Below are 24316 nucleotides of genomic sequence, written 5' to 3' on the forward strand. Positions count from 1 at the left end.
GATAATCTTTGCACATTTTAATTTTGTAAACTTACAAACAAAAGAGATAATTGCAAAGGTTCATTAAAGAAAGAAAATATTTCAAAATAGAAGTATGTTTCCAATAATCTTTCCTGAAAACAAAATAAAAAGCAACTGGTTTCTTCTAGTATCTTTCAGCATCTAAAAGTTGTTATAATGGTTCTGATCCTTTCCAAGTAAGTATACTAAGAGAATGTGGTAATGAAATGCTATTTCGTAATTCCTGATTAATAAAAAAAACTGCATTTAATATATATCCCTGTTAAAAATAAAACTTACATTTGTAATTTGGGAAAGGGAAAGCCCTTTAAGACAAGAGAGCAGTAATTCCTTCATAATCCATACTGCCACTGTGTTCCTTATTTCTTGTATCCCATGATTGATCTCCTTCATAACAATATTTATTTTATTTTTTTTAGTTGTAGACAGACACAATACCTTTATTTTATTTTATTTATTTTTATGCAGTGCTGAGGATCCATTCTAGTGCCTCACAGATCCTAGCAAGTGCTCTACTACAGAGCCATACCCCCAGCCCAGTGCTGCATTTTTATGAAGACTTTTATAAGCTATAATCTTTGTTGATTTTCAAAGATGAAAAGGGAGGTAGATATGAATTTGGGACAGAAGATATCAGCATAGCAGTACACCAGTAACTAAAGGGAGAACACTCAAAGACCTCTGTCTTCTTGATCCCTTTCAACTTTACCTTCTTCACAAAAAGAAAAAACCAAAGTCAAAATCCTGGAGCACTTTGTGATTAAACTTCGAATATTAGTAATCTGAGGTTTCTTTTAAAAAAAATTGTTCAGAATAAAAGGAAAGCACTATTTCTAATGCTATCTTATAGTCTTCACTCAAGACTGCTAAATAAAAAATATACAATATTAGGCCTTACTTTTTCAGATATTTTTAGACTTAAAAAAGTAAACCTAAACAGCAATTAGGTGATCCATTGCCAGGCAAAGGTTTTCTTGATTCTAATTCAAAGAAACAAACAGAAAAGTTAATTTACATTTCACAAAATGCTTTAATCCAATTTTCCCTTTTAAAATGTGTTATTTTTGGTCAATTTAAATTAGAAGTGGTCATCACAGCTCAGTGGAAATTAGAACTGAATATTTATTCTAGATATTTGGGCCCTTAGTACTGCCAATTTCAAATGAGGAAATTACTGATATTCTCTACACTTCAGTTTCCTCATCTTTATACTGAGAGAGTTAAGTTATACAACAGCTTTTCAAAAACAAGAAAGCACTGATTAGATCCTTGACACATTTCTAGAATAGAAGAAAAAATATTTTCAAAATGTTTATATACCTAATTGCTGTTAGTAGAAATACACAATAGCCCCTAAAGAGGAATGAAGAAAACTAAAGGCAAAAGTAGTACTATTACCTAGACAAATACTAAGTAAAACATTTCCCTTCTGTAAAGTTATTCTATGCATGTAATTAAGCATTATAAAGGACCAAGCTACCATTTAATGAATTATTTAAACATAAGCACCACACTGCAAAAGTCCTGGAAACTTAAGTTCAATTCAGCAAAATCTAATACTTGTGTGCTACCAGCCATTAATGGAAAAACAAAGCAAATAAAAAATTATTGCAAAGTATGCCAGGGTGGCTAATTTTTAAGTTATATTTTTAAATAACAATTTGTGTAGAGATTATACTGAATATTAGAGACCTAAAAGGAAAATAATTACTTAAAACTAAAAATAACAGTAAACTTGAATGATAGGTTAGACTTCTACCTCCCCCTAAATCTCACATTTTGAGAAGCATAAGCTTTTAAACACTAAATATTTCCCTAGGCTATTATCTTAAGTGACACTGATTAGATAGATTTACTAATAGTGAAGATATTTTAGCATTTTTAAGTCCTACAATAAACACATACTATTAAAACATGTTGGCTTTCTTTTTTATAACAATAACAGAGAACCTCAAGAAGAAACTCAGCATGTAAGAACTGGAATGAGCTGGTCAAAGCTGTTCTCTGTCCAAAATTTCCCTTCCAGTATTCTCTGCCTAAACCTTTGAGATTTTGTATTTTAACACAGTAAGTCTCTAAATAAAGGCCTAGTATAAGCCATCTTAAAGCCTAAGAGACCTTCATGTCTTTTTCCACACATGCCTTGACTAATGTTTAATATCCACCAAGAATTACACAAAACTCACAAACTCCTAGATAGTCTTAGTCCTCCAGATTACTACTACCTTTATCAGTCACTGCCATTCAGAAGTAGCCCAAACTGGTGGAAAAATATATATATATAAAGTTAACTTGCAATACTGTGTGGCAAATGCTACAGTATAACACTGCTGGAGATTTATAAGATATAATAAAACAAGAAAAGACTCTGAAGAGTGGACAGAGGTCCAACCCGGGAATTCTGAAAGCCAGGGGTATTCCAAGGTCAACTCTATCAGACTTTATTGAGAACTCCTTGTCATTGCAGCTACACAGAAAAATAAGGCATGATTCTCTGCCCTAAAGGAGCTTAGCAGTCCAAAGAAAAAAAATCTTTGGAATCTAATAAAGAAACTAACCTTTCTAGAGGAGGTGGGGTTATTTTCGAAAGCAGCAAACGACTTGAGTTTGTAAATAAAATTATATTGCTAGTTAGACTTGGTCTAATCAGGAATGGGGAAAAACTCAAATAGTGATCCCAGATTATTCAATACTACTTTATGAGGTAAAGAAACTGGGAAAGATTCCAGATAAAAGAACAAAAAAAAAAAATGAATGAGTTTGACTTTACACTTTGGTGTGCCAATGGTGTTCTGCAGAAAAGGGAAAAAAAGAAAGAAAGAAAGCCGTAGTAAAAAATATAATAATAATAATGCAAAAGGGTTAAAGCACCAGTTTTGGAATCAGACTCTATAGTTCACTTTTGAATCTCACCATTTTCTAGACGTGTCATTAGGGAGTTCCTCAAGGACTCTTTCCCTCAGTCACTGCACCAGTGAAAGGGGCTGAACAACAGTGCCTGTAAAGCCACAGGCAGTATCTCCAAAACACAGGTGTGATTATCACTCTACTAATCAAAAATTTTCAAAACCAGATATCTTTTAAGAACTGGCAGTTTCTGTGGGCTACCTTCTTCCTTTGGGGTCTTAGATCCTAACTGAAAACCCTCCTACTAACAAGAACCATGATCCATATCCATTTTACAAAACAATAAGCATTTTCTATGTCTAGAAAGTCTTATCATGCTTCAAAGTCCACTTCTCTAGAAAATTAACTCCCTTCAATTCCACAGCACACTTTGTCTCTTCTCTATAGTTTACCACACTATTTGTGTTTGATCTTTCAATGCCTCCCTCTCCCTTTCCACTAAGGTAGTTATTTCTGAGAGCCTAGGCAAATCCCTTTCATCCCCTACGCTACCGTCAGTCCAGGTTGCGCCTATGCAAAGCTGGGGAAAGCGTGACTGAAGGTAAAGTGGATGTTTACAACGATAATGGACGCAGACTCAGAAAATACTTAATTTCGTATATTTTTTAATTGCCTTCGGATCCTAAAATCTTGACAGGAAACGTGTCTGAAAATCAGAACAGCGCCATTCCTTCAAGAAAAGTTCTGCGGAGCACCCCCCCCCCCCCCCGCGAGTTGATAATGCGGTCATCCTTAGCTTCTGAAGTTGTGTGTATGCCATGGAAGGCAGCTTCACAATGGCCCGGGCTCTGCTTTCAAATAAGGGCAAAGAAGAGGTGGCGGGCAGCGGCGCGTGCTGTGCGCCGGTACCCCACAACTTCCCGCGACCCCGCAGGCTCTAGCCGCTCCAGCCGCTCTCGCTCACTCCGCCGCGCTCGGCTCCGCAGCACTCGCCTCCCCGCGTCCCGCCGCGACACCCACGGGTGGCGGTGCGGACGGCGCTGCAGGTCCTTCTGGGCGACGAGGCTCGGGCCTGGGCCGCCATTCGCCCGGCCCGTTCAGCCCGTAGTCCCCCGCCTCTCCACGGGCCCGCCGCCCGGGGCCGAGGCCGCCGCCAGAGGGGAGCAGGGACTTGCTCGGCTCCGCGTGGCGGCGGGGGCGGAGCCGGCCCGGAGAAGCCGGCCCGGAGGACCCGGGGAGAGGCCGGGGGCGGGCAGCGGCCTCCGCCTACCCCTACACGCACCCCGCCGACCCTAACCCCAACCCTCGTTGGGGCCCCGGCCCGCGCCCGTGGCCCGGCGGGACTCAGTACTTACCAACCAGCCTGGGACAACGCCGCGCTGGGGACCTCGGCCATGGTAGCTGCTTAGGCCGGTGGCGGTGGGGGGCGGAGGTGGGGGTGGGGGAGGCCTCTTACTTGAGACCAAAAAAAAAAAAAAAAAAAGAAAGAAAGAAAGAAAAAAAAAAAAAAGAAAAAAAAAAAAACACTCCTCTGGTCGGCTCTACAATTGAGCATGCTCAGTGCGGCCCGCACTTCCGCGTGCGGTTCCGCTCGCCGCGTTTTCCAAGCGGCCGTAGGGGCAGGCCTGTTGTGGCTGGTAGGCTGCGGGTGCCTGGGTGGTGATGAGTCAAACACGGTCTGGGGTATTGGGAATCGGAAGACACTTGACTCAAAAGGACGGAAGGCTTTTCTTCTCTTCGGAAGGCTTTGTTTTATCACTTTTCTGAGTTGAACACCTTAATGCTAGGTTCTTGGGTGAAAAGGTTCTTTGTAGAGCAGAATGTAAGTTTCCCTTTTCCAGCGCTGATAGTCCGGCAACTCCGGGCAAGAGAGCTTTAGAGGGTCAGTAGCAGGGCAGAGCTTTCAGAACAATGCTAATGCCACATTTTGTGCAGTAAAACTCAAGGGGTTCCCAGCACACACACACACACACACCCCAGCATCATCCCACCTTGCCTTCCTCTCTGCAGGAACTCAAACAAAAATGCAGCCTTGGTGTTTTTGAGTCCCTACAGGATTACTCAGGTCTAATACCATAATGAAACTAAATAGTCTACCTAAGAAAACCTGCACTTAGGAAACAGGAAAATCAGGCAGTTGTATGTCAATCCTTGGTTTTCCTGTCCTCCTCCCTCTGGGCTCCTTTGCGTGTGGGGGCGGGGCTGCAACCTTGACAACTAATATCACTAGGCCCATCCCACAGCAGATTTATCTGTGTCCTTCACCAGAGATCTGGAGAGCTGAAGCCCAGATGGGATCCCGGAGTGGGCATGCGCGGCGACGCGGAGCGGCAGGTAAGACGTGCCAGTGAAATTGGGCGGTGGGTTCTTTCCAGGGCCAATCAGGAAAGAGCAGGCAGAAAGGAACGCAGGATGCGCAGACGCTTGATAGAAGTTTGCCCAGCTTCCAGGTCTTTTCGTCCCTTCAGCTTTCAGGGGGAACATGTCGGTTGTTGAGTGGCCTTGTTCCCAGCCTCCAAGTCCGGAGAACAGAGAACTTAAACTCCAAAACCACCGCTCGCTGTGGCTCAAGACTTGGAGCAGAGACTTTGGCACTAGGCAGAACTGCTCTTGCAGAGAAAATTGTTAAGTTACCGAAGGAAGGGAGACAACTACTCTTAAGTAGAGTTAAAATTTCTCACTACAAATGTTTCTCGTTTTAACTGAGTTGTCCGTTTGACTTTTCCAAAAGTCATAGTTCTAAAATTACGATGCTTTTTTAAAATCAAATGCTATGAAATTTGCTTCCAAGTAGTTGGTTTTGATAATGGAATAAGTTTTAAAGCACTTTTAGAATCAGAAGTAACTGTATTTCCTACAGTTTGCAATAGTGTACAGTGTTTAGGTCATACATACGCTGCAAGTATATTTTAGTGTGTAGGCACTAGTCATTGTATCCAGGAGGACAGGGTAAAGATAACATTTTAAAAGTAAATGGTATGACTCCAAATTAATTTCCCAATTTTTTTGTTTTGTTTACTTTTTTGTTCGTTTATTTATTTTGTGTTAAGTTTGGTATTGAGGTTTGAACCTAGGGGCACTTTACCATGAGTTACCTTCCAAGTTCTTTTTGAGACAGATCTAGAGGCTGGCCTTCAACTTGGAACCCGCCTGCTTTAGCTTCCAGATTATAGGCCTGCACAATCACCCATATCTGTATTGTTTTTTAAATAGATATTCTTTTCACAGTTATTTACATTTTGCGATTAGTGCAAATTCTTAACTGTGGAAATTATATGTTGTCTCAATCACCAGAATTCCTTACGGGGTAAATTGAGTATCTTTTATACATTTGTTATCACAGGCAGCGTAAAACAATGAGAATTTGCTATTGCATGATGCTTATAACTACGTGAAATATGCCACAAAACACTGAATTCCCTTAAGAATGGAATTCTATTGGAAAAATTTGGGACAATGTGCATCAAAAAGGGTAAGACAATATTGATAATATACATAGAATTTTTTTTAAATGCCTAAGTTCTGAGCACTAAAAATAGAGGAGGGGGAGGATGAAACATTTTCTTGGAAAGCAATATCAGATTATAAATGTAGAACAAATGATAGAAAAATAATAATTTTCTAAATGAATTACAGTTGGTTCAGGCAAATTTCATCAAAGAATATTAAAAGCCATTGGGTAAAGATTCTGCACTACAGAAATCCAATATGGTCTCAAATGTACCAAGACATGACATGTTACAAAATGGAAAATATTTCTTTACCTTTAAAAAAAATCATTGCCTTGAACAAATGATCAAAGTTAGATCACAAATAATGAGGCAATATGATGTCATGTGCTTTTTGATATAGTGCAATTAGGCATACTCATCATTTAAGAAATTTTCTTGCCAAAATTATTTAAGCTAATTTCAAGCAAGCTTCATGAGGTGGTTCACCAGGGCAACCTGAAGGGCATGGATGTTGTTAACTGCATCTGATGGGTAGAGGCCCGGGATACTGCTAATCAAGCTGCAATGAATAGGACATTTCTGCATCCCCAATATATAATTATCTAGCACAAAATGTCAATAGTGCCAAGGTGGAAAAACCCAGGTCTAGATGGAAACACATTTAAAAGTCATAGGGGATCAGAAAAATGAGAAATTACACCCCATTTGATTCAAATAAAAAAATAAAAGTCATAGGGGATTATCAGAACAAATTAGACTTGAAGACACAGGCAGATACATCCAGACTGGGATATTCTACAGGAAATATAACCAAGACTACTAAAATGTCTTAGAAATTTCTTTGAGATTAAAAAGATGCAGGAGAAATGAAAACAATCCTACATATGAAAAAACAGACGAATGAAAGCAACTATTTATGACCCATTACAGACATTTGAATATGGTCTGAAAACTGGATAGTATAATGGAATTATGGTGTGATGATGGTATAACTATTCGATATAATAATAGTATTATTCTTAATCTTGGGAATTTTATACCAAAGTAAATCTATATAAATATGTGCATACAGATATGTATAGATAGGAATGAGGGAAAGAAATACATGACAAAATACTAAAAGTGAATTAATCAATTGGAGGTCCTAGTGCTTGTTAATATATTAAATTTTTGTCTTTTTTTTTTCCTTTTGTATTGGGGATTGAACCTGGAGCACTTAACTACTGGGCCACACCCCCAGCACTTTTTATATTTTATTTTGAGACAGGATCTCACCAAGTTACTTAGTTAACTTGCTAAGTTGCTGAGGCTTTCTCTGAACTTGCTATCCTCCTGACTAAGCTTTCTAAGCCATTGGCATTAAAGGTGTGCACCACTGTGCCCAACACTTGTTAAATTTTTTTGACTTTCAATGTGGTTTGAAACATTTCAAAATAAAAAGGAAAAATGAGTTATGCTAATTTTTTCACATCAAAATTTTTACGTTTAAATATTCTATATAGATAAGTTAATGCCATGGAAAATGGTAATAACAAACTAGATGAGAATATGGATTCTCATCTTTAATTTGATAAATCATTCATTTACAGAAAATATAAAGTCTGCAATGAGCTGAAGTTGGAACTCCTAAGGAGAGTAAAAGAATTTTTTAGGTACAAGAAAACAAAAAAGAGGAATTAAATCTTTTGAGAGAAACCTGATCTCTCTCCTTAATCCCCCCTCCTCCCTCCCCTTGAACCTTCCTCTTCCCTATGGCCTCCCTTGTAGTTTAATGGCATCCTTTTCTAGTTTCTATGTTCAATTATCTCAGTAAATCTTAACAAAGCTATTTGTGTGTGTGTCTGTGTATGTGGATGCAAAATCTCCATTTTGCAGATGAGGAAAGTAAGGTTTACTTTTGTATATCTGGTCAACAACAGAGCTGAAATTTGTACTTCAAACTTCTGATATCCATTATCCATCCTCCACCAGTTTACCCAGCTCCACTTGACTTGCATGCACCTTTCCATCTGTGCTTTTATGGCTTTTGTAAACTTTCAAAGCTGCCATGGATTTTTAGTGGCATGAAAAGACTTGGAAGTTATGAGAGGTTAAGATTCTGGGAATAGCAAAGAAATGACATTATACAGGGCATCCACATTGAAAACTCTAAGGATCTCTGAATTTTAACAATAACAAAACTCTATAAAGATGTTTTCAAATAGATGCTTTGGTAAATGTTTTTGTAAAGGATGAAAATTGGAACAGTTTTATGCTTTTGCTTGACTCAGAATGAAGGGGAAAAAAAGTAACAGTTTAGTTTTTAATAGAAGTTATTCAAATAATTCATCTAGATACCCTTTAATTCTAAACTGTTAAGTAAAAACCCTAAACCATTAAATGAAATCATTGCTAATTAAATGTTAACTGTAGATAATTTGCATAAGCCTTCTCTGAGTTATTCATTAACATGTATACTCAAAATTTATTGTCACTGTTCATAGCGTCACCACAACATTTAAGTTATCATGTTTCTAACACCTATCCTCTCCCAGGCAATAATTCATTACAGTTTTGCAAAAATTCCTTGCGAGTTGTGTAACTTATAGGCAGCAACAATTCACTCTCCTCTATTCTGGCCTCTTGTTTCTATTCGTTACTCACAACCTACTGGAGGAAAGTATCAAATATCATAATTGCTACAGTCATTTCTTTGACTGTTTCTATTTCTTTGCTGTTTCTATTTTTAAGGGATTATCTATTACTGCCCCCAAACTTTCATGGCCTCAAGATGTCAAACAGTAATGTGTTTCCTCCACTGTTTTTGTGCATTATATGAAACCCCTCTCCAAATTACAGTTGTGCTTGGGTCACCTGGGAACCAAGAGCTCTACTCACTCTGTAATCCATAGATTCCTTTTGAAATAGATGTGCTTCAGTTCTCTGGTTTCCTACAGCTCAGATAAGAAATAGGGTTAAGGAATAAGCACATTGTCTTGCTGAAAACTGCGTCATACACTCAGCTCATATAAAAGAAGATGTTAAAGAGATCACAAAGCCAGTCTGTTTTTCAGACATACCTACATTTTTAAAATTTCAGCTAGGAACTATTTTCCTCCAATATTGCTTTCTGGTTTTTTGTTTGTTTGTTTGTTTCCAGTTCTGGGCATTAAACCCAGAGCTGGTCTACCACTGAGCTACATCCTTAGCACTTTTTAATTTTCATTTTGAGACAGGCAGGGTCTTGATAAATTGCCCAGCTGGCCTAAAATTTGTAATCCTCTTTAACGGCCTCTCTAGTTGCTGGGATTATAGGAATCCCAGATTCCAATATTAGTTTTAAAAATTCAAATTTTTCATTTGTAATAAGTCTCTTTTCTAATCAATGAACAAATGAGTATATTTTAAAGGATACTTATAAGGTGAGTTGTTATAGAACTGAGATTGAGAAAATCTGTGTTCAATTCTTGACACCGGAATAATCAATTGATGGCCCCAGTCTGATAATTAACTTCAATGGCACTTTTATTCAGAGGCTGTAATTTCTTAAATACTTTGGGTTATAAAATTCTCTAGACTCTTTTATTTTTTACAATTTCAAATGTAATATTATTATTTCAAATTATGGGTAGGTTAGCAAATTGTATTTTCCCAAAATGGCAGCACAGATATATATTTCATCTTGTGATCTTACAGTGTAAGTGCCACATGCCCCCCATGAGAAGTGAAGTTTATATGTTTATATTTCCTCCTTTTGGATCTTTGTGATTTTTTTAACCATTAGAATATAACAGAAATAAGATTGCTTATTCTGAGCCTAGATCACAACAGGCAAAACAGCTTCTGTGTAATCTCCCTCTCTTTCTCAATTATTGATCTATTTATCATCTGCCTAGCTTTCTCTCTACTTATCCACCCACCTCGTTGCTATATTGTGAGGAAGCTCAGAAGGCAGAGAGGCCAGCTGTCTGTGTTACAGTAAACAAGCCTAGGTTAGTCCCCAACCAAAAATCACCCTCTACTGCCAGATATGTGATTGAATGAGTCTTCAGTTAACCAAAAATCACCCTCTACTGCCAGATATGTGATTGAATGAGTCTTCAGTTGAGTCAGCCTTCAACCTTTGAATCCTCCAACTGAGGCTTTAGATACTGTGGAGCAGAGAAAAGCTGAGCCTGATTTACTAGCCCACAGGAAACGTGTAACAGAATAAGTGGTCATTATTGTTTTAAGCTACTAAATTTGGGGGCAATTTGTTAGGTATCCAAAGTAATCTGAAACTAAAATGTATGGGTTATCTACTCTATGCCAGAAACTTGCTAGGCTCTTATTTGTATTGTTTCCCTTATTCTGCACTATGTCTCAATATTTGCTTTTACACTGTATCATTAGATGTATGTGTGATTTATTTTATGCCAAATTTTTGGTTGGTAATGCAATTCCCAGAGATATCATTGTCCCTTGGGAAAATAATTATTACTTTAGGATGTTCCATCTCCTAGTGCTGTTCCCAGAAATGTCCTACTGTCTGATTAGTACAAAAAAAGCTACAGTGAGGTAATGAGGACCTATTTTAGGGTTGATGCTCAGAGAGAAAGATTTTGATAATGACTACTTTATTTTTCCAATCTGTTTTTAAATGATTAAAATCTAAACTGCCTTTTATCTTCAAGGTTTAATTCTATAAAATCAATATAATTCTTTTTCAGGTTCCTTTTAAAGGAAGGAACTTTGTCATTATTCTGAAATATTTCTTTCACTTCTTCTCTCATAATAAATAATATCCATTTTTCTTAAACATTTGCTGAAGTTAACAAGTATAAGGAAAATGTGGCCAAATGAGATAAAGGTAGCCACTCTTTTCATTTAAAAAAAAAAAAAAAAAAATATATATATATATATATATATATATATATATATATATATATATATATATATATATAATGCCAGACTCTAACTTGTTACAGAAATGCAGCTGAGGCTTGTAGTTAGCATTTGAATAATATACCTATTTTTCCCAATCAGTCTCTATTATGCAAAAATAAAAAGAGTCAATATAGAAGTATATTTAAATTATATATAAACATATATATTAATATTTAATTTTATGTATTAATTATAATTGATGCAATTAGTATCTGACAAATATTCCTATTATAAATATATAGATATTGCAAATATTGTTATTATTATTATTGAAATACTTGGGGTGGAAATTTTTTGAGTTCAAGGCAGCAATTGAAACTCCTTTTTTTTAATTGGTCACCAATAAATGGAACAGATGATGTATTTTTTTGACAGATAATATTCAGTGGTATATTGGATCTTGAGCTGGAAACACTGGTGAATATTAAAGTCATAAATAATCCAATCCTTTGTTGTATCAGTTTATGACCTTAAAATAACCCAATTCAATCTGAAGCCACTATAATGGCCCAAAGTTCAGCAAGGCCAACTCATATCCTGCCATATTTAGTAACACACTATAATGTAGAGAGCTTCAACAAAGAAAATACAGTTAGAATAATAATGATATATTATTAGCTTAAGTGCACATGGAGTTGTTGACCTAAAACAAAAAATTCACAGAAAGAATATTTTCTGAAGAATACTGACAAAGTAATTAAAATAACTAGAGAAATAGACCTAGTTAGCAAGTCATAAGGCCTGTCTTAGTCGATCTCTAATTTATGCTCCCTGATCCTTACAGAATATTTTAATATTGTTATTCAATAAACTAAATCCACAGCATTGCCAAATTTAATTCCAGTGCTCCTGCCACAAGCACCTCTACCCCAACCCCAAACTTTGCTTATTTCCAGAACTAGCTGATATCTTCTCTTTGGTGACCTCTTACTTACTGTCGTTTAAATGCTCTCCTCTTTTCCTTTTTGTGTCAAATGCCACTGATGCAAACCTCACCTGATTTACCCAGACACAACTTCTGCCTCCTGCCTCTAGTTCACATGCTATTTTGTACAAATATTTTCTACAGTTTTCACTATGCTACAATGATATAATTTATGGATTTATACCTTCATTTCTGAGGTGTCAAGTGCTTAAAATCAGGAACTGGGGGTGGGAGTTTCAATATAAATTGTAAGGCTTTTAAAATTTGAGGATCTTAGGAAATCCTAAGTAAGTTCACTCATTTTTCCAAAAAATGATTGCTTAAAAGTTGATTATTCTGACTTAACAAAGTAAAATGAGATTTCCCATAAGTATTAATAAGTGGAATTAAATGTAATAGATAAAAATAATGTAATTAGATTAATAATGCTTTGACTTTATGTCATTTTTTGTTCCATGGACCTCTAACTACTTAATAAGTGTATTTTTGTTCTTATTATAAGATTGTATAGGTGATCATTTAATCTTAAAAAAATAAAAATTGTGTAGTTAATTACTTATCTCTTGGTAATTTTGAATGAGTTAAAAGGACAACTTAGAGATCCTGAGCAATTCAAGCTACTAAATATACTAGCCATCATATATTCTCACCCAGTGGCCCTAGGTGTGACATTTGATATACTATTGGCTAACTACAAAAGATAGAAATGCAAAAGTTAATACTAACTACAAAAGGTTTAAATGTAATATCTATGGGCACTATCAGGTGGTATTAAGTTAGGGCTCATTAAAGTAGTTTCAGGAACATGACATAGTAGAGAAACACCTTTCTCACTGCAGGAAATATACTCAATGACATGAAGTTCAAAGCCTCAGAGGGCAGAAATATTGGGAACTCTTTCACAGCAAAACTCCATCAAACATGTACTTTCTCCAGTTCTCTTCCAATCCTCACTGTAATCCACTCTCCCACTCCCACCCCATTTCTTCACTGGAACTTCTCTTACCATAGTCTCTAAGACTTTCACATTGCCAAATCTAGTGCTTACTATTTCCTGGTTTTGACCTGTCAGTCTTAGCAATGAGCATAGTCAAGCCCCTTTTCCTTCCTGATAAACATTCTTCACTTGGCTTGCAGGACACCTGTCTGTTCTTATGATTTTTCTTGTACAAGAAAGAACAACTTCATAGCAATTTTGATTGCTATGATGAATTCATTCATTCTCAGGAAGGTATTCTTTGCTAATACCTAAGATTCCCAGGGTCCAATAATCTGAAGATTGCAAAATTATAAAGATAAAATTCTCTGCACCAAGCTTACAAACTGGAAACAAAGCAGGAGGTGGGGAGGCTGGGTTGTGGCTCAGTGGTAGAGCACTCATCTAGCATGGATGAGGCACTGGGTTCAATCCTCAGCACCACATAAAGATAAATAAATAAAGGTAGTGTGCCCATCTACAACTAAAACATATTTAAAAAAAAAGCAGGAGGTTGGAAATATAGCATGAGATGAAAATGGCAGCTAAAAGAAGTCTGATGATCAGGCTCCCAACTGATATCTCTTGTTATAAATTCTCTTCCTGCAAAAGGGGATAATTATCTTAATCACAAATATCAATTGGGCATGCAGCTTGGGGTCCAAAAGCTGAATATTTTACCTCTTCACTTGCATACCATATGTTCACTGGACTGTGAAACAAAGGCCAAGATAAAGGCCGTGAAATTGAAGTCTGGGCAAGTAAAGAAGAAACTGAAGATAGTAAGAAGCACAAATTCCCTACCCAGATTCTAAGTAGAAAAACTAAAACTGAACAAGATCAACATATCTGGTGATTAACCCATGCAATTACAGACTCGGAGCAACTAAATTCTTAGAAAAATTGCATAGTCAAAGAAATCTTAAGCTAAGTAAACAAAAATTGGTAATTATTCAACCTCCAAGTCCTAAGCAATCCCTGAGCCTCCTTTCAATGATGTCCTGTTGAATGATAAAATTGACTTTAGAAAGAGGAAGATAATTTGATTTATGCACTTGTTGATTACTGTGGCTAAATACTATTGCCAGGAAGTTCACAATTGGCTCTCATATTCCTGCTCTCACACACCATCATGCATCGCCAGGGTCTTCTATGAAGGGTATTAAACTTGGGAGGTTTTCCTAAGAAGAGGCCCAGACAGCCAGATTGGCTGTCCAGCAATTTGCTTCACTGCTCATGCAAAATATTCCTTATCTGGCCTGGGGTTGTGGCTCAGTTGCAGAGCGCTTGCCAGCTTGCCTTGCACCTGTGAGGCACTGGGTTGGATCCTCAGCACCACATAAAAACAAATAAAGATTGTGTCTGTGTATAACTAGGAAATTTTTTTTTTAGAGAGAGAGAATTTTTTAATGTTTATTTTTTAGTTTTTCGGCAGACACAACATCTTTATTTGTATGTGGTGCTGAGGATCGAACCCCAGGCCGAATGCATGCCAGGCCAGCACGCTACGGCTTGAGCCACATCCCCAGCCCAACTAGGAAGTTGTTTTTTTTTTTTTTAAGTTCCTTATCTGCAGAACATATTTAATTCATGACCACTTTGTTTCCCATTTTATCCTCTCCTCTACAGGAGTTCTAAGTTGTTATTAATCTATTTCAGTCTACAATTGCATTTTGAGTATGTTGAGAGTGATTCAATTTATCATTTATCCATAGATTCTCAAAACATGAGAATTACATACACATCTATTAAAAAGCATGCACAATACAGATACGTTGATTTAGTATTAGGTGCAGTAACTACACCAAATGCTGAGCTATCTCTGTTGGGGGAGAGCATAGTACAAATGAAAGAGTGTCATTGTATGCCAAACTAAGACATTTGGAAGTTTATACATGTGAAGAAAGATGTACATTGATGTTGAGCTAATCAAAAGATAGAAATAGTTTTGTCAAACAGCCATTAACCTTCTTATGCTTATAGTATGATATTCGTATTTCTTCTACAGTCTCACTTTTCTCCCACTCCCATCTATATGATGCCACAGTCTGGCTGGGCACAAAATCACGAGTCACTCAAGCAGGAACAAACTTTATTTCTGAACTCCGCCACATGTGAACCACGCAAGCCTTTTCAGGAAGGCCACACACCAACCGGAACTCCCTCCACTGGAACTTCACCAACCAACCAATGCGAACTCTCCCGGAATCCCCGAGAGAACTCCAGAGTAGCGGGCAATCGAGGTAGACATCAGGGGTCTATATATAATTGAATACACAGCCTATTTCAATACAGCATCATCCAGTCACAGCAATTATAGACAACTTAATTATCATCATCTTAATGGCATGCCTCTCAACCATTACTTCTGGCAAAATGCCAGGGGCCATCCTGACTCGGCTGTGGCTCTCAGCAATATGATCCAATACAATTTCTCTCTTGTTCCTGAGATAAAATATATTACTCAGACCTGGCCAATCAGACTATTGATTTCCTCTAGAGAGTAATTTGATCTAGGATGGACATGTGACTCCCATTGCTCCAGTAAGAATGAAATCTAGGACTAGGACTAGGATAGCCACATCAATATTTATAGCAGCACAATTCACAATATCTAACCTATGGAACCAACCTAGGTACCCTTCAACAGATGAATGGATAAAGGAAATGTGATATGTATACACAATGGAATATTTCTCATCTTTAAAGAAGAATTACTTTATATGACATTTTCCAGCAAATGGAAGGATCTGGAGACTATCATGCTAAGAGAAATAAGCCAATTCCCCACAAAAACAAAGGTTGAATGGCCTCTCTGATATGTGGATGCTGACAAAAAAGGGGAGAGGAAACGGAGGGTAAAAATAGAAGTTCGGTGTATTACAAAAAGAAATGAAGAGAAGGGAGAGGGGATAGGAATAGGTAAGACAGTGGAATGGATCTGACATAACCTTCCTATGTACATAGATGAATATACCACAGTGAATCTCAACATCATGTACATCCATAAGACTGGGATCCTAATTAGAATAAGAAATACTCCTTATTTGTACAAATACATCAAAATAGGCTCTACTGTCATGTAAATGGAAGAACAAATTTTTAAAAAATGAAAAATTGGATGTGGGTGTGGATCACTGGTTAAGTGTCTCTGTACTCCAAGTACCAACAGGAAAAAGAAAAAAAAATCTGCTATCAAAAGCTTGTCTTTGCTGTGCTTCATTCAAATTTTATTGACCCTCAGACCTATTTGTCACTATAGAAATCAAGATGATAAATGCTTCATATAATTAAATAATTTATATTATCATAACAGGAGTAATACATGTTCTACTAATATATCCCTTTTTGCCATCACGTAGAAATATTTTGGAGTAAGCTGACTTGTTTGTGTCCTTTGGATAAAAGTTGTGCTGAAACCAGCCATTTTGTCAAATTATTCCAACAATACTAATGACTTTAAGTCATAAGTTAAAAAAATATCTCTTGGAAGAACATGGAATTCTGATTATAACAAAGTTTTACTTACATTAAAATGATTAAGCAACATCTGATACAGGTAAATTTCAATTCATACATAAATTAAAGCATATGTTTCTAACATTTAATGATCTGCAACATAAAATTATATATTTGGTCTTCCATTGAACCGCATGTTACACTTTCTTTCTCTTAAACAATATTCTTATGGTTTAAATATGAGAGGTCCTCCAAAGGTTTATGTGTAAGACAATGCAAGAAAGTTTAGAGGTAAATTGATCAGATCATGAGAGTTTGTTTAATCTAATCAGTTCATTAATCCACTGATAAGGATTAACTGGGTAATGACTGTAGGCAGGTAGGGTATGTCTGGAGAAAGTAATCATTGGGAGCATGCCTTTGGGGTTTATATTTTGGGCTGGGCAAGTGAAGCTCTCTCTGCTTTCTGATGTTCATGTCCTGAGTTTAATTTTCTCTGTCACACCCTTCAGCCATGATGTTCTGCCTCACCTCTGCACAAAGCAATGGAGTCAGTCATCTATGGACTGAGATCTCTGAAACCATGAGTCAAATAAACTTCTCTTTCTCTAAAATTGTTCTTGTTAGATCTTTTGGTCACAGTGGCAAAAAAGCTGACTAAAACAAATGTTTATTTAACATTTCATCTTCCCATTCTTATATTTATAAGGAATGCTTTGTTCCCCCTACTTTATGAAAGTCAGATAAATTCCAAGGGTTAGTCCTAAAGTACCCAGAATTCAGCTGGTAATGTCAGAAAGATGAGAGTTAAACAGAAGGAAGCAGAGAACTTGAAAAACAAAAAGGAAAGAAATGAGGAATTAAACTTATAACTTAAGAAAAATATTAGACTGGTATAGCCCAGTGGAAGAGCATTTGCCTAAAACGCATGAAGCCCTGAATTCAATTCCCAGTATGCAAAAGGTAAAGGGAGGGACTGGGGTTGTGGCTCAGTGGTAGCACACTTGCCTAGCATGTGTGAGGTACTGGGTTAGAGTCTCAGCACCACATATAAATAAATAAATAAATGTCCATCAGCAACTAAAAATATATACTTAAAAATAAAAAAGGAAAAGGGAAAGTATTTAGGCACTTAATGGTATATGGAAATACAGTGGACATTTAATCTTATTCTCCTGTGTTAGAACTAGTTCAGTACTCATTCAGAGTTGAGAGAATAGATAAAATTAAGCAAAACACATCAAGTTCTTTTTTCCTTCAGATACAAGTAAATTTACTAGGCCTGTTTTATAAAATTTGCAAATCATTAATACTTTAATCACTATCAGTTAAAACCACTGTGGCTCTTCTTCTCTGTACTGGAATTGGTGCAGGCATTTTTGGGATTTGCCTAAGGGAAACTGTTGCAAAACATTTTGGCTTTGGTGGCATATATTTATGTCATCCATAAATATTTCCCTAAAGAATTTTTGCTAGCCATCCCACTGCAGGAATGACTTTCAGGAATCTTCCTACACCCCATTGTACAGACCCACCCAAAAACTTAACCCAAATACACCACTGACAAATTGACCAAGACATCTTGAAATGTCCTAAAATTCTACAGTTCATCTATGAAAGAAACTTGATGATGGTTTTCCAAACTTAGCAACAATATTAAAATTGTACATGAACCTTATTGTAAAGCTGAAACATTCCTAAACTTGTAATAAGAATAAACAAGTTTAAATCAACTATGCTAGAGGAAATGCTGAATTATCTTCCTATTCCCTAGAATAAAAATTATATTATGAAATTATTGTCACAGGAAAAGATAATCCATGATTATGCAGCTAAAAAGTATAAGGGAAAAAGTGTTAGATACAGACTTATTAGGAAGTTCATTGATTAAAAGCATTTTGTTAATTTTCTAGATTTTAAGATCTTTGTGATATTTTTCAGCCTCTTGAGATTTGTAATTGTTGTGACTTCCATTATCTTTCTTTTTTTTTTCTTTTTTTTTTTTTTTATTGTTGGTCATTCAAAACATTACATAGTTCCTCATACATCATATTTCACAGTTTGATTCAAATGAGTTATGAACTCCCAATTTTATCCCGTATACAGATTGCTGTATCACATCAGTTACCCTTCCATTGATTGACATATTGCCTTTCTAGTGTCTGATGTATTCTGCTGTCTGTATTATTCTCTACTAGCCCCCCTCCCCTCCCCTCCCCTCCCCTTTTCTCTCTCTACCCCTTCTACTGTAAATCACTTCTTCCATTTGAATTATCTTGTCTTACCCCTCCTTTCCTCTTATATGTCATTTTGTATAACCCTGAGGATCGCCTTCCATTTCCATGCGATTCCCCTTCTCGTTTCCTTTCCCTCCCACCTCTCAACCCTGTTAATGAAAATCTTCGTCTCAAGCTCTTCGTCCCTACCCTGTCCTTGTTTCCTCCCCTTATATCAGAGGAGTCATTTGGTATTTGTTTTTTAAAGATTGACTAGCTTCACTTAGCATAATCTGCTCTAATGCCATCCATTTCCCTCCAAATTCTATGATTTTATCATTTTTAAATGCAGAGTAATACTCCATTGTGTATAAATGCCACATTTTTTTAATCCATTCATCTATTGAAGGGCATCTAGGCTGATTCCACAATCTTGCTATCGTGAATTGTGCTGCTATGAACATCGATGTAGCAGTGTCCCTGTAGCATGCTCTTATTAGGTCTTTAGGGAATAGACCGAGAAGGGGAATAGCTGGATCAAATGGTGGTTCCATTCCCAGCTTTCCAAGAAATCTCCATACTGCTTTCCAAATTGGCTGCACCAATTTGCAGTCCCACCAGCAATGAACAAGAGTGCCCTTTTCCCCACATCCTCTCCAGCACTTATTGTTGTTTGACTTCCTAATGGCTGCCAATCTTACTGGAGTGAGATGGTATCTTAGGGTAGTTTTGATTTGCATTTCTCTGACTGCTAGCGATGGTGAGCATTTTTTCATGTACTTATTGATTGATTGTATGTCCTCTTCTGAGAAGTGTCTGTTCAGGTCCTTTGCCCATTTATTGATTGGGTTACTTGTTGTCTTATTGTCTAATTTTTTGAGTTCTTTGTATATTCTGGTTATTAGGGCTCTATCTGAAGTGTGTGGAGTAAAGATTTGTTCCCAGGATGTAGGCTCCCTGTTTATCTCTCTTATTGTTTCTTTTGCTGAGAAAAAACTTTTTAGTTTGAGTAAGTCCCATTTGTTGATTCTAGTTGTTAACTCTTGCGCTATGGGTGTCCTATTGAGGAATTTGGAGCCTGCTCCCACAGTATGTAGATCATAACCAACTTTTTCTTCTATCAGATGCCGTGTCTCTGATTTAATATCAAGCTCCTTGATCCATTTTGAGTTAACTTTTGTGCAAGGCGAGAGATAGGGATTCAGATTCATTTTGATGCAAATGGATTTCCAGTTTTCCCAGCACCATTTGTTGAAGATGCTATCCTTCCTCCATTGCATGCTTTTAGCCCCTTTATCAAATATAAGATAGTTGTAGTTTTGTGGGTTGGTTACTGTGTCCTCTATTCTGTACCATCCATTATCTTTCTGACCAAATATTACATGCATAATTTTGTATTTCTTTTCTTAGAGAACCTTCCTCCTGGGCAAACCACTTGGGACCCCTCTCTTCTGGGAGCTGCTCTTCTTCTCTGTTTAACAAAAGAAAGAAATTCTGTCACTTTACTCAAAGGAAAAAAAAATACATAAAATACTTCCTCCCTACAACCCCCAAATTGTATAAACTGCAGGACACACAAAATCAAGATTCACACATGTCTTCAAAATAAATATCAATATAATTCTACCAGAATGCAAAGTATAAAATCACATCTATGATTCAGAGGTTTCCAAATACCTATGTGATTTGCTGAATTTTTAAAAATATTTCATTAAAATGTTTAACATCATATTGCCCTAATCAATGATTGGCATTCTAAGAATAAACACATAAGGATCAGATTTATAATTTCTGCAGATTACCCAGGTAGTGAAACATTTGTTTGAAGTTTCAGCCCACTGAATTAAAGAAAGTTTTAAACTACTCTGGTTATGATGGAGAATCATTTCTGGCTCCTTGCTTCCTTGTCATGTTTCTTCTCATCTAAACACAACAAGTTGTTCCTTTACATTTTTATTCAATATCTTTTAGCTAAGCCAAAAACATTCACTACCAATTTCTCACCAGTTCCTGAATATTTCTGAGTTGAAATTATTTTAGAGTAGTTATTCATGAGGCTTACAAGTTAAAATGAAACAGCAGTGAAAATCAATTTCATTTCAAGCTTTGAAGGAAAGGAATGTTGCGTCAAAAATTTGGTTGGTAGGTGGTATTAACCTGTATTATTTTGGAATGCTATGGCACAGCAGCTTTTAAAACATGGAAAAAACCCAGTTGGTGGTTCTCTGAAAGCATTCCCTGTATATAATCAAGGAAGTCTCAGCTTGACTGTGTGCACAGAATTCACTGAAAAAGAATACATCGTATTATTTAACGGCAGTGACTTCATTTATAACAGTTTGTACTTCTGTTACAATGGCTACTTCTGTTAATGATACTGTTCCATCAAGGACCAGATATTTTCTCTGGTGGATATCAAAATAGTGCAACGAACAAACGTTTCTCAAAACCCTGAGTACAGTTCAAAAATCAAAGTTTACAGTATTTAATGGGCCAAGAGCCTAAGATTTTAAAACCATGCATACACAAGTAAAGTGATGTGAAGAATAGCAATTGACATTCAAAAATTTTAATACATTGAAGGGTCAGTGGCATACTAACTTCTATGAGAACCAGAGCTCTGTCCTAGCCCTATTTGCTCCAACTAGTGAAAAGTGTCAAGGACAGAATGAAGTCCTAAGTATGCCAAACCTCGTTCTTGGTATTAGGGGAAGACATTTTAGTGGACACTACAAAGCCACAATCAATAGAATTCTAATGATAAAATCTGCCTCCTTTCCTAAGGTAGAGGCTGGTTTTATTCACTCTGTTCCCTTCATTGTGACTAGGGTATCAACCCAAGTTGAACTGTGTAGTCCTTTGGAGTACTGGATATCTAAGAGCTAACAGAGGGCTATCTACCAGCAGAATTCTTTTAGGGGATACCTTAACTTTGGAAAGTTTAGCAGATGATAGGCTAGGGAAAAAGAAAGGAGATAAGCAAGCCCCTCTCCGGTTCTTAAAAATAAGGCTTTCTTTTTCTCTGATTCTTAGGTGAAGTGCCAGCAGGTAGGCTGAGTGGTTTTAGCATATTAAAGAAGACCAAGGACTAAAACCCCAAGGAATCTTCTGAGATCTTATGTCCAGCTATAGCACTTCACAAGTAACCAGATAGGAGTTTTGACCAAAGCAAGATTGAGGATTTAAAAGATCTGGAGTTCCAATCTCTATGTCAGATGTTGGGAATTATATCCAATGGGATAGATATAGGCAAACTATAGTGAACTCAAGAAGAGGATAGTGTTATAAAACACTTATGATGACAATACCTAATGTGGATAAATTTTAAAGACACATTTATATTAGAATAAATTACTCAATTCTCTGATTTTTATAATTGGTATTGTTAGAACCCAGTTGTTTTCTTCAGTCAGAGAAAGATGTGAGGGAATTTCCCACCTCCATATTGCCTTTTGAAAGAGAAAGAAAGTGATATTATTTCAGATATTACAAACTTCATGCCCTAACATCAAGTTAGTAGTCCCTAAGTTAATAGTGCTATTCTTTAGAATTTGTATCTTGCTGAGGCTGGCAGGGTCAGCCTCTGGGTAGTCACACTGCCTTTAATCAGTATCTTTGTACACTTACTGCCTATGAAACTACCTGGTACATCACAAGTTTACTTTTTTTATTTAAAAAAATATAAGAATAAGAGAGGGAAACCCTAAGATCAGTGAAATGGTACAGCAAGGACTGTCCTCAGGAGGTAATGTTACCTGGTATCTCAGTGTATGGACAATGGTCTTAAATTGCCTAGATTCAAATCTTGGCTTTGTCCCTAACTGGCTGGGGAAGTGATTCAACCTCTCTCCTCCTTAGGTTTCCATCCTTAAAATGAGGATGATGACAATAACACCATCTGCTTCAAAGGTTTTTGTGAAGCTCAAAAGTCTTATTGAGACAAGAACACATTAGCACAGAGCTCACTCAGTAGGCAATAAATGCTCAATGAACACTAGCTGTCACAGCCATAACACATAATAAATATTATAACATAACCCAGTGGTTATTTTGAGAATTACAAGCCAGTATTTCTTTTCCCATATTGAGAAAACTTGTTAAATGTAGAAAAATAGTAATCATTAGCAACTAAGATAAATAAAACAAGAGGATAATCCTCACACATGTACTGGAGTTCTTCATAAATATAATTGTTTATTAATTACTTTGCAAGTATCACAGTTTTCATGGAACACTTAACTCCAGGTAGGCACTTTCTACCCATTTTGCTCATGAAGAAGGAAAAAAAATAACTAATTAACTTACCCAAAGTCAACCAATGTAAAGTTGAAAAAGTCAAATTTTAAATCAAGGTGCTGCCTCGAAATCCCATGCTTTGACATCCAAATGACAGTTGCTTCCTTTGGGTGATAAAGATAAAATTAAAGTATGATAAAGGACCTAAATACTAAAAGCTATATATAAATTATTGTGCCACAAATACTTTATTAGATAATAAACACCAAAAAGAGTGTGAATAAATGGTCTCATGTATTAAGAGAAAATATTTCTAAAGGCCATCTAATTGGTATAGATAGAGTTATAAATAAGAAAGAATACAGGGGTTAACTTTCTATTGCCTTGGGGATTGGTGGGGGGAGAAGCTTCAAAATGATCAAAGTAATTCCAGAAGATTACACACAAAAAAAAAAAAAACACTGAAAACTAGTGACTTGTGACATCTGGAAGAACTGGCATAACTTGAAGACAGAGGAAGTGAGAGACTTACTTGTCACCATATACTCTTTCAACTTTTCTAACATTTTAAACCATGTATGTATTTATAAGAAGAAATAATTAAAGATTAAATGATTGAGACTTGAAGAGTGTGTGAGTATCTAGTCTAATACTATAGGAAGTTAAAATCTCAAGCAAACCATCCTAGGTGGTAAATGGATTAGATAAACCTTGGCTTTAAATCAAAGTGACATTTATAATTTCTCTTTAATTGAATGACATAAATTAATAATTTTTGACTGCACATAATCTTATTACCAAGTATTTTAATAACTTTTCTTTTGATGCAACTTTAGTCCTTTGGTATTAAAATTTTAAAGTCTGGTCTTAATTTTAAAGTCTGGTCTCAATTTTGCATTTATATTTAAATAATATTTATATTTCCTTGCTTATCTGATATAACAATAATAAATGCTGTGGGAGGCTGAATTTTGGTGCCCCCCCCAATGTCATGTGCTAATTCCAGAACCAGTAAATACGTTACCATACATGGCAAAAGGGATTTTGCAGATGTGATTAAATTAAGAATTTGGAGATGAAAGAGTATCCTGGATTATTGTTTGGTGCATGGATTCTCATGAGTTTTATATCTTTGTTGTCAGTTGTCCCCTTTGGCATTATAGAGGACATTGGTTATAAAATGCTTTTTACGCCAAATTCTACTTTATCTGATATTGATATCTCAAGAACTACTATAATTTCAAATCTTCTGAAAGTTTTAAAATGTGTCTCCCACATG

The 24316-nt window shown here is 36.4% G+C and overlaps 1 protein-coding gene across 1 annotated transcript in view; it reads left to right on the forward strand.

Annotated features, from left to right (window-relative positions):
* Positions 1–20664, forward strand: part of LOC144250987 (uncharacterized) — a 38405-nt gene extending 17741 nt beyond the window's left edge. Inside the window, exons 2-5 of the mRNA XM_077794133.1 lie at positions 3810–4265; positions 5137–5202; positions 15135–15369; positions 20212–20664. Coding sequence (XP_077650259.1) covers positions 3810–4265; positions 5137–5202; positions 15135–15369; positions 20212–20330 — 876 coding nt within the window. The 3' untranslated portion in view covers positions 20331–20664. The remainder of the gene's footprint in view (positions 1–3809; positions 4266–5136; positions 5203–15134; positions 15370–20211) is intronic.
* Positions 20665–24316: the final 3652 nt, after the last annotated feature.

Source organism: Urocitellus parryii, chromosome Y (assembly GCF_045843805.1).
Source record: "Urocitellus parryii isolate mUroPar1 chromosome Y, mUroPar1.hap1, whole genome shotgun sequence".
In the NCBI taxonomy this organism is placed as follows: Eukaryota; Metazoa; Chordata; class Mammalia; order Rodentia; family Sciuridae; genus Urocitellus; species Urocitellus parryii.